This window comes from Oncorhynchus tshawytscha, linkage group LG19 (genome assembly GCF_018296145.1).
Source record: "Oncorhynchus tshawytscha isolate Ot180627B linkage group LG19, Otsh_v2.0, whole genome shotgun sequence".
Lineage (NCBI taxonomy): Eukaryota > Metazoa > Chordata > Actinopteri > Salmoniformes > Salmonidae > Oncorhynchus > Oncorhynchus tshawytscha.
The window spans coordinates 22,088,707-22,102,039 of record NC_056447.1 but is presented as its reverse complement, the minus strand read 5'-3'; the positions used below and the strand labels follow the sequence as shown (position 1 = coordinate 22,102,039).

The 13,333-nt window shown below is 42.7% G+C and overlaps 1 protein-coding gene across 3 annotated transcripts in view; it reads right to left on the bottom strand.

Annotated features, from left to right (window-relative positions):
* Positions 1 to 12,968, bottom strand: part of LOC112218466 (NEDD4-like E3 ubiquitin-protein ligase WWP2) — a 51,085-nt gene extending 38,117 nt beyond the window's left edge. For all 3 annotated transcript variants that reach the window (XM_042301475.1, XM_042301476.1, XM_024379287.2), the window contains exons 1-5: positions 12,828 to 12,968; positions 11,735 to 11,816; positions 10,865 to 11,018; positions 10,607 to 10,728; positions 10,095 to 10,232 (exon numbers count right to left, since the gene is read on the bottom strand). In XM_042301475.1, the coding sequence (XP_042157409.1) occupies positions 10,095 to 10,232; positions 10,607 to 10,728; positions 10,865 to 11,018; positions 11,735 to 11,804 (484 nt within the window). In that variant the 5' untranslated portion in view covers positions 11,805 to 11,816; positions 12,828 to 12,968. The remainder of the gene's footprint in view (positions 1 to 10,094; positions 10,233 to 10,606; positions 10,729 to 10,864; positions 11,019 to 11,734; positions 11,817 to 12,827) is intronic.
* Between the last annotated feature and the right edge of the window lie 365 nt (positions 12,969 to 13,333).

Genomic DNA, 13,333 nt, shown 5'->3' with positions numbered 1-13,333 from the left:
GGTTTTTCTGTGAGTTGGTGGTGACCTAACATAACCGTTTGTGGAGCTTTCACTGTAAAGCATTTTTGAAATCAGACACTGTGGCTGGATTAACCTGTTGCGACTCAAGGGTGCAGTATTTTCATTTTTGGGAAAAAAAAACATTCCCGTTTTGAACGGGATATTTTGTCAGGACAAGATGCTAGAATATGCATATAATTGACAGCTTTGGATAGAAAACACTAACGTTTCCAAAACTGTAGAGATATTGTCTGTGAGTATAACAGAACTGATGTTGCAGGTGAAAGCCTGAGAAAAATCCAATCTGGAAGTGCCCCATATTTTGAAAGCGCTGCGTTCCAATGAGTCCCTATTGAGCTGTGCATGTGCCATCAACCAGCTTACGCTTTCTACGTATTCCCCAAGGTGTCTACAGCATTGTGACAGTTTTACGCATTTATGTTGAAGAATAGCCGTAGGCGGCTACATTGCGTAAGTGGTCACCTGATGACTCCCAGGGTGACTCTCGCGTAAAATACAGAGGTAGCCATTACTCCAATCGGTCCTACTGAAAAACGAATTGTCTCGACGGATATATTATCGAATAGATATTAGAAAAACACCTTGAGGATTGATTATAAACAACGTTTGCCATGTTTCTGTCGATATTATGGAGCTAATTTGGAATATTTCTGGCCGTTTTCGTGACTGCAATTTCCGGGCGATTTCTCAGCCAAACATGAAGAACAAACGGAGCTATTTCGCCTACAAAAATAATATTTTGGGAAAAAATGAACTTTGGCTATCTACCTGGGAGTCTCGTGAGTGAAAACATCCGAAGCTCATCAAAGATAAACAATTTAATTTGATTGCTTTTCTGATTTCCGTGAACAAGTTACCTGCTGCTAGCTGGACAAAATGCTATTCTAGGATATCGATAAACTTACACAAATGCTTGTCTAGCTTTGGCTGTAAAGCATATTTTGAAAATCTGAGATGACAGGGTGATTAACAAAAGGCTAAGCTGTGTCTCAATATATTTCATTTGTGATTTTCATGAATAGGAATATTTTCTAGGGATATTTATGTCCGTTGCGTTATGCTAATTAGTTTCAGGCGATGATTACGCTCCCGCATGCAGGATGGGGAGTCAGTAAAGGTTTTAATGAGAATTTTATCTTTAAAATGGTGCCTAATACTTGTAGGTTTGAGAAATTTGATGAGATTTGTTGATTTGTATTTGGCGCCCTGCAATTTCATTGGCTGTTGGCGAGGGGTTCCCCAGTCCTAGACAGGTTAAGAACAAATTCTTATTTACAATGGATGGCCTACCCCGGCCAAATCTGGACAACACTGGGCCAATTGTGAGCCGCCCCGTGGGACTCCCAATCACAGCCGGATGTGATTCAGCCTGGTGTTTCCATTATATATAGAGGGATCCAAAATGATTGACACCCTTGATAAAGATGAGAAAAAATGACTGTATAAAATAAATAAAATACTGAGCTATATTGTATAAAAAAAACATTTTCTGGGGGATATTACTAATACAATTGCTCAGAGAAAGATTTTAACAATTAATTTTCCTAAATAAGGTAGGGGTCAAAATTGACACCCCTGTTTTCAATACCTCACCTTGTGAGGATTAACGACACTGACCATTTAAAAAAAATATGCATATATTAAGAGTTGGAGAACACATTTGGAGGGATCTTAGACTATTACCCCATACATGAAAATAGAGCTCTTTGGCCACGCACACCAGCAGAACGCATGAGCAGAAAATAACCCCATACCTACTTTAAAATGTGGTGGTGGATCTTTGATGTTATTGGGCTATTTTGCTTCCACTGATCCTGTGGCCCTTGTTTAGGTCAACAGCATCATGAACTTTACCCAGTACCGGGACATTTTAGCCATAAAACCTTGTTACCTCTACCAGGAGGCTGAAACTTGGCCGCAAGTGAATCTTCATGCAAGGCAATAGCCCCAAGGACACTTCAAAATCCAGAAAGAAATTGTTAATTGGCCACAAAAATCAACATTTTGCAATGGCCATCTCAGTCGCCGAACTTGAACCCCATTGAAAACATGTTGTTTGAATTGAAGAGGGCAGTCCAAAAGTGCAGACGATGGATATCAAGGATCTGGAAGGATTCTGTATGGAGGAATGGTCCAAGATCCCTCCCAACGTGTTCTCCAACTCAAACAGTTTAGAAAAAGGTTCAGTGCCATTGTCATCATAAGGTGAGGAATTGAAAGGTATTGGTGTCATTGATTTTGACCCCAACCTTTGAGAGAAAAAAGTATTACCTGTTAAACAAATTCTCTTTCTCTGAGCAATTGTATTAGTATAAAATATAGTATAATGTCTCAATATTCAGGCAACTGCCAAAATAATGGAAACACTTAAGTAAATGAGGGTTACAAAGTGTTTTGAAAGTGTGGTTACTGAGTCTTAAAATGTAAAGTCCCCCATATGGGGGACTATGAGTGGTTCTGGACCAGATCCAACTGACATTTTGGTGTTCAGTGTATTCGGAAAGTATTCAGACAACTTGACTTTATCCACATTTTGTTACATTACAGCCTTATTCTAAAATGTATTACATTCCCACTCATCAATCTACACACAATATCCCATAAGGATGAAACAAAAACAGGTTTTTACACATTTCTGCTAAAAAACTGAAATCACATTTACATAAGAATTCAGACCCTTTACTCAGTACTTTGTTGAAGCAACTTTGGCAGCGATTACGGTCCAGGTCTTCTTGGGTGTGATGCTACAAGCTTGGCACAAATGTATTTGGAGAGTTTCTCCCATTCTTTTCTGCAGATCCTCTCAAGCTCTGTCAGGTTGGATGGGGAGTGTAACTGCACATCTATTTTCAGGTCTCTCCAGAGATGTTTGATCGGGTTCAAGTCCGGGCTCTGGCTGGGCCACTCAAGGACATTCAGACACTTGTCCTGATGCCACTCCTGCATTGTCTTGGGTGTGTGTTTAAGTTCGTTGTCCTGTTGAAAGGTGAACCTTCGCCACAGTCTGGAGGTACGGCGCACTCTGGAGCAGGTTTTCATCAAGGATCTCTCTGTACTTTGCTCCATTCACTTTTCCCTCGATCCTGACTAGTCTCCCAGTCCCTGCCACTGAAAAACATCCCCACAGCATGATGCTGCCACCACCATGCTTTACCGTAGGGACGGTGCCAGGTTTCCTCCAGACGTGACGCTTGGTATTCAGGCCAAAGAGTTCAATCTTGGTTTTATCAGACCAGAGAATCTTGTTTCTCATGGTCTGAGAGTCCTTTAGGTGCCTTTTGACAAACTCCAAGTGGGCTGTCATGTGCCTTTACTGAGGAGTGATGTGTGTCTGGCCACACTACCATGAAGGCCTGATTGGTGAAGCACTGCAGAGATGGTTGTCCCTCTGGAAGATTCTCCCATCTCCACAGAGGAACTCTGGGGCTCTGTCAGAGTGACCATCGTGTTCTAAGACCCTTCTCCCCCGATTGCTCAGGTTGGCCAGGCAGCCAGCTCTAGGAAGAGTATTGGGGGTTCCAAACTTCTTCCATTTAAGAATGAGAGTCCAATGTGTTCTTGGGGACCTTCAATGCTGCACAAATGTTTAGGTACCCTTCCCCAGATCTGTACCTCGACACAATCCTGTCTCCGCGCTATATGGACAATTCCTTCAACATCAGGGCTTGATTTTTACTCTGACAGGCACCATCAACTGTTGGACCTTATATAGACAGATGTGTGCCTTTCCAAATTTTGTCCAATCAATTTAATTTACCACAGGTAGACACCAATCAAGTTGTAGAAACATCTCAAGGATCAGCAATTGAAACAGGACCCCCTGAGCCCAATTTTGAGTCTCATAGCAAAGGGTCTGAATACTTATGTAAATAGGGATTTCTGTTTTTAATAGATTTGCAAAGATTTCTAAAAACCTGTTTTTGCTTTATCATTATGGGGTAATACATTTTAGAATATGTTTGTAACGTAACAAAATGTGGAAAAGGGGAAGGGGTCTGAATACTTTCCGAATGCATTGTATAAAGCACTCTGTGGTTCCCGTGCCTTATAGTGGCAGTAAGCCCCATCTGAGCTCTCCAACCCTGTTCATGGGGGAACTACTGTCCTGTAGGGTTTCGCTCCAACCCTAATCTAGCACACCTGATTCTAATAATTAGTTGGTTGATAAGCTGAACCAGGTTAGCTACAACTGGGGTTGGGGTGAAAACCTACAGGAAGGTTTAGAGCTCTCAACATGAAGAAATACTAAATCATTTCATAGCATTGAAACAAGACCACTTTCTCACAGACGGACAGAATCACTTTGTGCTTAAAGCTGAAGTTGTAACACACACAGTCTGCACACATGTGAATGGTGTCTCTGCACCACTCAGTGGATGTTAAGGAGAAAATTATACTTTGTCAATTGTATGAAATAGTGCCAATATTGTACTGTCACTAAGTATGATCATATTTATTTTACAGTTATAAGACATGTGAAACCTTATAAGTTGTTAATTATTTGATTGCTACTATATTTAGAAAGCATCTTAGTCATTCCAAGCCCTACTACTTGAAAAAGGTGAGTTCCCGATCTTTCTAAAACGATGCAACATTACCAATAATTGTTTATAGCCATCTCATGAAAATAATGTATGCTTGGGTATGTCTATTTAGGCAGAAATCTAAATGTTACCCTATCATAAGACTCCATTATGCTTAGGGTCATGTATAAAAATGCTTGCCAGGCCATTATTCTGGCTACCATGACTATGCCCCAATCCATAGGGCACGAGTGGTCACTGATTGGTTTGATGAGTACAAAAACAATGTAAACCATATGCCATCTCAGTCACCAGATCACAGCCGGATTTAACACTTATGGGAGATTTTGGAGCCGCTCCGGAGACAAGTGTTTTCCACCCCCATCAAATCAAATCAAATTTTATTTGTCACATACACATGGTTAGCAGATGTTAATGCGGGTGTAGCGAAATGCTTGTGCTTCTAGTTCCGACAATGCAGTAATAACCAACAAGTAATCTAACTAACAATTCCAAAACTACTGTCTTATACACAGTGTAAGGGGATTAAGAATATGTACATAAGGATATATGAATGAGTGATGGTACAGAGCAGCATAGGCAAGATACAGTAGATGGTATCGAGTACAGTATATACATATGAGATGAGTATGTAAACAAAGTGGCATAGTTTAAAGTGGCTAGTGATACATGTATTACATAAGGATGCAGTCGATGATATAGAGTACAGTATATACGTAAGCATATGAGATGAATAATGTAGGGTAAGTAACATTATATAAGGTAGCATTGTTTAAAGTGGCTAGTGATATATTTACATCATTTCCCATCAATTCCCATTATTAAAGTGGCTGGAGTTGAGTCAGTGTCAGCAGCAGCCACTCAATGTTAGTGGTGGCTGTTTAACAGTCTGATGGCCTTGAGATAGAAGCTGTTTTTCAGTCTCTCGGTCCCAGCTTTGATGCACCTGTACTGACCTCGCCTTCTGGATGATAGCGGGGTGAACAGGCAGTGGCTCGGGTGGTTGATGTCCTTGATGATCTTTATGGCCTTCCTGTAACATCGGGTGGTGTAGGTGTCCTGGAGGGCAGGTAGTTTGCCCCCGGTGATGCGTTGTGCAGACCTCACTACCCTCTGGAGAGCCTTGCGGTTGTGGGCGGAGCAGTTGCCGTACCAGGTGGTGATACAGCCCGCCAGGATGCTCTCAATTGTGCATCTGTAGAAGTTTGTGAGTGCTTTTGGTGACAAGCCGAATTTCTTCAGCCTCCTGATGCTGTCTGGTTGAAGATGTGGCGAGGAACTTAAAACTTGCTACCCTCTCCACTACTGTTCCACTGTTAGGGGGTGTTCCCTCTGCTGTTTCCTGAAGTCCACAATCATCTCCTTACGTTGAGTGTGAGGTTATTTTCCTTCCGAGGGCCCTCACCTCCTCCCTTGCCGTCTCATCGTTGTTGGTAATCAAGCCTACCACTGTTGTGTCGTCCGCAAACTTGATGATTGAGTTGGAGGCGTGCGTGGCCACGCAGTCGTGGGTGAACAGGGAGTACAGGAGAGGGCTCAGAACGCACCCTTGTGGGGCCCCAGTGTTGAGGATCAGCGGGGTGGAGATGTTGTTGCCTACCCTCACCACCTGGGGGCGGCCCGTCAGGAAGTCCAGTATCCAGTTGCACAGGGCGGGGTCGAGACCCAGGGTCTCAAGCTTGATGACGAGTTTGGAGGGTACTATGGTGTTGAATGCCGAGCTGTAGTCGATGAACAGCATTCTCACATAGGTATTCCTCTTGTCCAGATGGGTTAGGGCAGTGTGCAGTGTGGTTGAGATTGCATCGTCTGTGGACCTATTTGGGCGGTAAGCAAATTGGAGTGGGTCTAGGGTGTCAGGTAGGGTGGAGGTGATATGGTCCTTGACTAGTCTCTCAAAGCACTTCATGATGACGGAAGTGAGTGCTACGGGGCGGTAGTCGTTTAGCTCAGTTACCTTAGCTTTCTTGGGAACAGGAACAATGGTGGCCCTCTTGAAGCATGTGGGAACAGCAGACTGGTATAGGGATTGATTGAATATGTCCGTAAACACACCGGCCAGCTGGTCTGCGCATGCTCTGAGGGCGCGGCTGGGGATGCAGTCTGGCCTGCAGCCTTGCGAGGGTTAACACGTTTAAATGTCTTACTCACCTCGGCTGCAGTGAAGGAGAGTCTGCATGTTTTCGTTGCAGGCCGTGTCAGTGGCACTGTATTGACCTCAAAGCGGGCAAAAAAGTTATTTAGTCTGCCTGGGAGCAAGACATCCTGGTCCGTGACTGGGCTGGATTTCTTCTTGTAGTCCGTGATTGACTGTAGACCCTGCCACATGCCTTGTGTCTGAGCCGTTGAATTGAGATTCTACTTTGTCTCTGTACTGACGCTTAGCTTGTTTGATAGCCTTGCGGAGGGAATAGCTGCACTGTTTGTGTTCGGTCATGTTACCAGTCACCTTGCCCTGATTAAAAGCAGTGGTTCGCGCTTTCAGTTTCACGCGAATGCTGCCATCAATCCACGGTTTCTGGTTAGGGAATGTTTTAATCGTTGCTATGGGAACGACATCTTCAACGCACGTTCTAATGAACTCGCACACCGAATCAGCGTATTCGTCAATATTGTTATCTGACGCAATACGAAACATCTCCCAGTCCACGTGATGGAAGCAGTCGTGGAGTGTGGAATCAGCTTGGTCGGACCAGCGTTGGACAGACCTCAGCGTGGGAGCCTCTTGTTTTAGTTCTGTCTGTTGGCAGGGATCAACAAAATGGAGTCGTGGTCAGCTTTTCCAAAAGGAGGGCGGGGCAGGGCCTTATATGCGTCGCGGAAGTTAGAGTATCAATGATCCAAGGTTTTTCCACCCCTGGTTGCGCAATCGATATGCTGATCAAATTTAGGGAGTCTTGTTTTCAGATTAGCCTTGTTAAAATCCCCAGCTACAATGAATGCAGCCTCCGGATAAATGGATTCCAGTTTGCAAAGAGTCAAATAAAGTTCGTTCAGAGCCATCGATGTGTCTGCTTGGGGGGGATATATACGGCTGTGATTATAATCGAAGAGAATTCTCTTGGTAGATAATGCGGTCTACATTTGATTGTGAGGAATTCTAAATCAGGTGAACAGAAGGATTTGAGTTCCTGTATGTTTCTTTCATCACACCATGTCTCGTTAGCCATAAGGCATACGCCCCGCCCCTCTTCTTACCAGAAAGATGTTTGTTTCTGTCGGCGCGATGCGTGGAGAAACCCGCTGGCTGCACCGCCTCGGAGAGCGTCTCTCCAGTGAGCCATGTTTCCGTGAAGCAAAGAACGTTACAGTCTTTGATGTCCCTCTGGAATGCTACCCTTGCTCGGATTTCATCAACCTTGTTGTCAAGAGACTGGACATTGGCGAGAAGAATGCTAGGGAGTGGTGCACGATGTGCCTGTCTCCGGAGTCTGACCAGAAGACCGCCTCGTTTCCCTCTTTTTCGGAGTCGTTTTTTTGGGTCGCCGCATAGGATCCATTCCGTTGTCCTGGTTGAAAGGCAGAACACAGGATCCGCGTCGCGAAAAACCTATTCTTGGTCGTACTGATGGTGAGTTGACACTGATCTTATATTCAGTAGTTCTTCTCGACTGTATGTAATGAAACCTAAGATGACTTGGGGTACTAATGTAAGAAATAACACGTAAAAAAACAAAACACTGCATAGTTTCCTAGGAACGCGAAGCGAGGCGGCCATCTCTGTCGGCGCCAGAACAACAAACAAAACACCTCATGGAAGAATGGTGTTGCATCTTGGCATAGATTCTACAAGGGTCTGGAACTCTATTGGAGGGATGCATTGAAGCTGTTCTGGCCTAACACCCTATTAAGACACTATGTTGGTGTATCCTTTATTTTGGCAGTCACATGTAGCTCAGTATTTTATTCAGTAAGTTTTTGCTCATCTTTATCACGGGTGTCTATTTCAGACCCCACTGTACATAAAGGTGAGTACTGTCTGGTCCAAGTGTTTTTTTACTGGCTGCAGCACAAAGGCCTGTTTATGGTGGCAGTGTGTGTCAGCGTGTCAAAAGAAAATCTGCCAGGGGAAATGATTTAAAACACTAAAGTAACAGAGCTGCCTTCAGAGAGAACACAGAGGGTCTTAATATACCTTCCCCCAGCAACAGGGCACACACTTGAACCTTTATACACCAACCTGCCAGAGAGCACACACTCCAGGCCTTCATACATCCCCGAAAAAACACCCCCCCCAAAAAAAAATCTGACCTCAGAGGGCACACTCAAGACCTCTATTCACTAACAACCGTCCCCAACAAACAAGACCATTATGACATGAGAAAGCACATTTCATTGCCTTAATACACCTATCATCCCCCCCCAGTCCTGGATCACAGGAGTTGATTGTCCTGCACAGCTCACAGAAATAAGACTCAATTACGCAAGTCTGAGAAACAAATTACACGTAAGTACTCCCAAGCATGTGCGTAAGTGTGCATGGCTGTGCGTGATGATGTTGTGTGTGTGTGAAACAGTGCTTGGAGAACACCACTGTAACAGATCCAAAAGGAACAGAGGATGTGAAGCTTATTCATCGCTTTAAGAACAATATTAATGTTCATGCACATATATTTAGATATGTATAAAACACACACAGAGACACATTTATGAACCATATGCTCAGAGACCCAACCCTGACTTGTGCGGTGCTCATTCACTAGGAAACACTCTGGCTCTGTGATTCAGTATGAAAAGGCTTGTGTGTTGTTTTATACAAAGATGGGAGATGCATGAACTGGGAAACTCAAGCAACCCCTATAAATAAGTTTAATGCGTTGTTATTCATTAAAAACTATTCTAGAGGAAAGCCCAATCTTTGTCTGACAAAAGTTTGTCTGCTGTTTGGGCTATTTTTCCACCCCTTGTTTGGATACGTGTAGTCAACTATTGACAGGTCCGTTACTGTTGTTGAAATCTAATTCTGTTAGTGTGTCCACAAGTTATAGGCCTAGTGAATGTTAAGCAAGAGTATCAACTAGGCCTATAAGAAAGTGTGGAAAGTGGTCAAACAGAGATAGTCCTCCCCAGTATTTCTGTTCACATGTTTCAAAACATGTGAAAGACTGCCAAAACCCATGAAAGACTGTGTACAAACTTGCACACGAGCAAAGATGGCTCAAAAAACTCATATTCCATCACATTTGAGACCACCACACTTTCAAAGTAAAAACTCTTTGGCTTTTTCCAAATGAGCCCCACTTTCGTTTGGGTGGAGTCTGAAAAAGAACAAATATAAGTAACCACAAACATGTCACTAAATGTAATGAGTGTGAATATATACCAGAGACCAAGAGAGAGAGAAAATGCAAGAAAGAGTGAAAGTGTGTGTGGGAGCATTATGTTTGCATTAAGAATAGTGTGTACTTTTTTGTAAGTGTTAACGTGTGTGTGTGTGTGTGTGTGTGTGTGTGTGTGTGTGTGTGTGTGTGTGTGTGTGTGTGTGTGTGTGTGTGTGTGTGAGAATGTGGGTTGTAAGGCGGGACTTACTGTCTGTTGCTGTGCTGCCATTGGGCAAAGATCCCAGATCAACAACCAGGCCGTCCAGACAGACATTCAGCTCGCCTCCTGCTACAACTGAGCCTTTGTTCTCTGTCTGCAAGACCAGACTGAGCTGCAGATTCTCCACTGCAGGGAAAGTGGGGAGTGTGGAATGGAGGGAGAGATAGATGGAGGAGAGTGTGAAGAAAGAGAAAATGAAGGAGAAAGAAAATGAAGGATTAGGGCGAGTAAAGAGATGATAAGATGTGCTCTATCAATTGCGTAAAGGCAACCAAAGTTCTTTCTCTCTTCTTCTTACATTGTTTGTATAAAAACACATCCTGAGGGAGTCTGTTTCACAAGTGTAAATTTGATCTTTCATTTCTGAAGAGGATAACCCCAAATATTTTCAACTGGAAAGACTACTTTAGTTGCATGACTAGGAATCCTATTAACAATCCATGAACATATGCCTACATAAAAATTTAAACAACTTTAAAAATACACTTTTATTGTCTTACTCTTGCCATCATGTGTACGCAGGGTGTCAAGCAGGTCAATGGTGGCACTTCCCAGCAACTCCTTCCTCAAGGTGTGGCAGCTCCACAACTTCAGATCTAAGTGGCTCTGAGGCGTCACATTCCTACACAACACACAAGTCAAAATCAGTTACACAGACAGAAAAACCTACATTACACATTCATGTGGTATTACTGGACAGCGACATAGCATTGGCATGTTGTGTCAGAATTGAGAGAAGGTGGAGGGGGGTTGCTCACAGGGTGAGGTCCTCGTTCCACTGTAACTCAAGGTGTCCAGTGCGTTTTCCTGTTTTCTTGGTTTCACTAGTCAGGCCATCGGCAGTCACCTCCACAAAAGAGCTGAGTCTGGAACGGGTGGGCAGCTTAGGTGACTGAGGCTTTGCTGAGACCACTGTGGCAAGAAAAAAAAACAATTGATGAACATATATGCATATGCCAAAAAGAGACCATTTGAATGACTGTGGTACACCGAACTCTGATCAACTATTAAAACATTCTTATTACAGCTACTCTGCATTTGTAACTGTATGTATGGCAAGAAAACACAAAAATGCAAATATCGCCCTCTAGCTGATACATGCAAAACTAGGTGGATATTGCCACTTGGATTGCATGTTCTGTTAATAAATTAGTTGTTGATTGTTCCATATTACTGTGATGCTCACTTGGCCTTCGAAATGTCACAACTGTCTGCCTATCCATGTCAGAATGAACTTAATTAAATATCCGCTAAGGAAAATATGCACCAAATAACTGTTAGGCTACTGCTGTATCTTTTCAATAGACCAGAAATCTTCCAATAGTTTTAAACTGTCAAGGTGAATTAAACCTGTTTTATCTGATATTATACGAGAGGGGGAGCGAGTGATGAGTGACATAGTAGTTCATGAACAATTCACTGAGGGAAAAGAAAGCAAAATGGAGAGAATAAATGGCAGGGAGAGCAAATGGGAAACTGGAATAACAATGGATGATGAAAAGAGCTGGGGGTGGTTGGCATGAGAGAAATTGTCAGACATACATAGGGAAGAGGAGGATGAGTATTAGAGTAGGTTACAATAGAAGGTGATAGATGAGAGGAATTAAAAGTTTCATATTGATTATTACCTTTCAAGGTCAACTGTGATTTTTCTGTGGTCTGGACATTGCCAGGTCTTGTCACGCTGGCAGCTGCCATGACATCACAGCCCTGAGACACACACACAATCAGAAAACACATAACCGACATGAAGGCAAACTGTAAAGTAGGCCTAAATCACAGACTGCAATTCAAAACAATGAGTTATGCATTTCCCCTGTGTACCATCCACAACGTAAACAACATACATAGTAAAATAGCATGTCTCAGTGAATCCTTACAACAGACGTGAACTAGCCAACAATATCATGCCAATGCCATCTACACTACTACAGCCAAATGATCATATACTAGCTATCTAGGCACCTTAGCTTCACCACCTTGGAAAGAACTGTCTGGCACAACGACAACTGGCAGTGGATTGTATTTCCTCTACATATCTAGCTAGCATAGTAGACAGTAGTAGCTCGAATAGTTTCGACTCATATCTGGGTGTTAATCACGTCTTAAAATACACGTCCTCCGTCCAGCATAGCAAACTCCTTGCTAGCTATCACATACATCAGCAAAGAGACGGTTAGCTAGTCTGATAAGGTTTGCTATCTCTTAGCCAATAACTTGGGTCGTGGCCGAGTCCTTGTGAATCACCTTGTAATTTCATCACTGATGTCGACTATGAAAGCATATAGCTAGCGGATCGGTTAGCCGTAGCTATCTAACGTTACTAGTAAATAGCGTAACCCAACGAAATCGACAAGACGAGAACATCAACATTTACTGACTGTAAGAGATGTAGCGAACTAATTCCAAGGTGAGACATCGCATTTGCTGCAAACTACTAGCTCGCTAAACGTATCGATTAACTGTAGCTACATATCAGTGACTCAAATTGGCTCATTGGCTCCATATTTAAATATCCTGCACTCAAAAACAAAACACGGAAGATTGATGATAGCTCCTTGCAAGCTAGCGAACAGCTTTGTTGTCGGCATAAGGACAAGATAATTGTCACATTTTCTCGTAAACGTAGATGGATATGTGTACTATTTAATAAATGTATTCAACAATACTATATTACTTGACATTGTTGGTAACGTATTTTGTTAATTTTAGCGTAATTACCTTTTTTAGCTGTGGTCCGCTGGTTCAACTAGCTAGTTAACTTTCATTTCCGCCTGCCTCAATGACGGGGTCACGTGATTCTCATTAATGGCCAGCGCATTGAATTGTGGTTCACAACATGAAACACATGTACAGTATCTGACGACTTTACAGCAGTTAACGCTGTATCCCCACTCGTGTTGGTACATAACTGAGGGATGGGGATGGGGATGGAGAAATGTAACCACGTTCAAATAAATTCATAGACAGAGCTATGGATGCAAGGACTGACCATCCATGATATCAACATTATAGATTTAACCATGTTTTGATGCTAAATAGTGTTTTTTTTATTTTTACATTGACTTTGTTTACAAATATTGGAGTAAAACAAGCTTATATTTTCGGTTCTGATGGGGTACAGTTGAACTAAGCTCATGAGGCATTTATAAGTTATATTCTTCAAGAATCAATTGGTAAATTTCATTAATTTACAAGTTCAAAAATGTATGTAGCAACTGCTGACT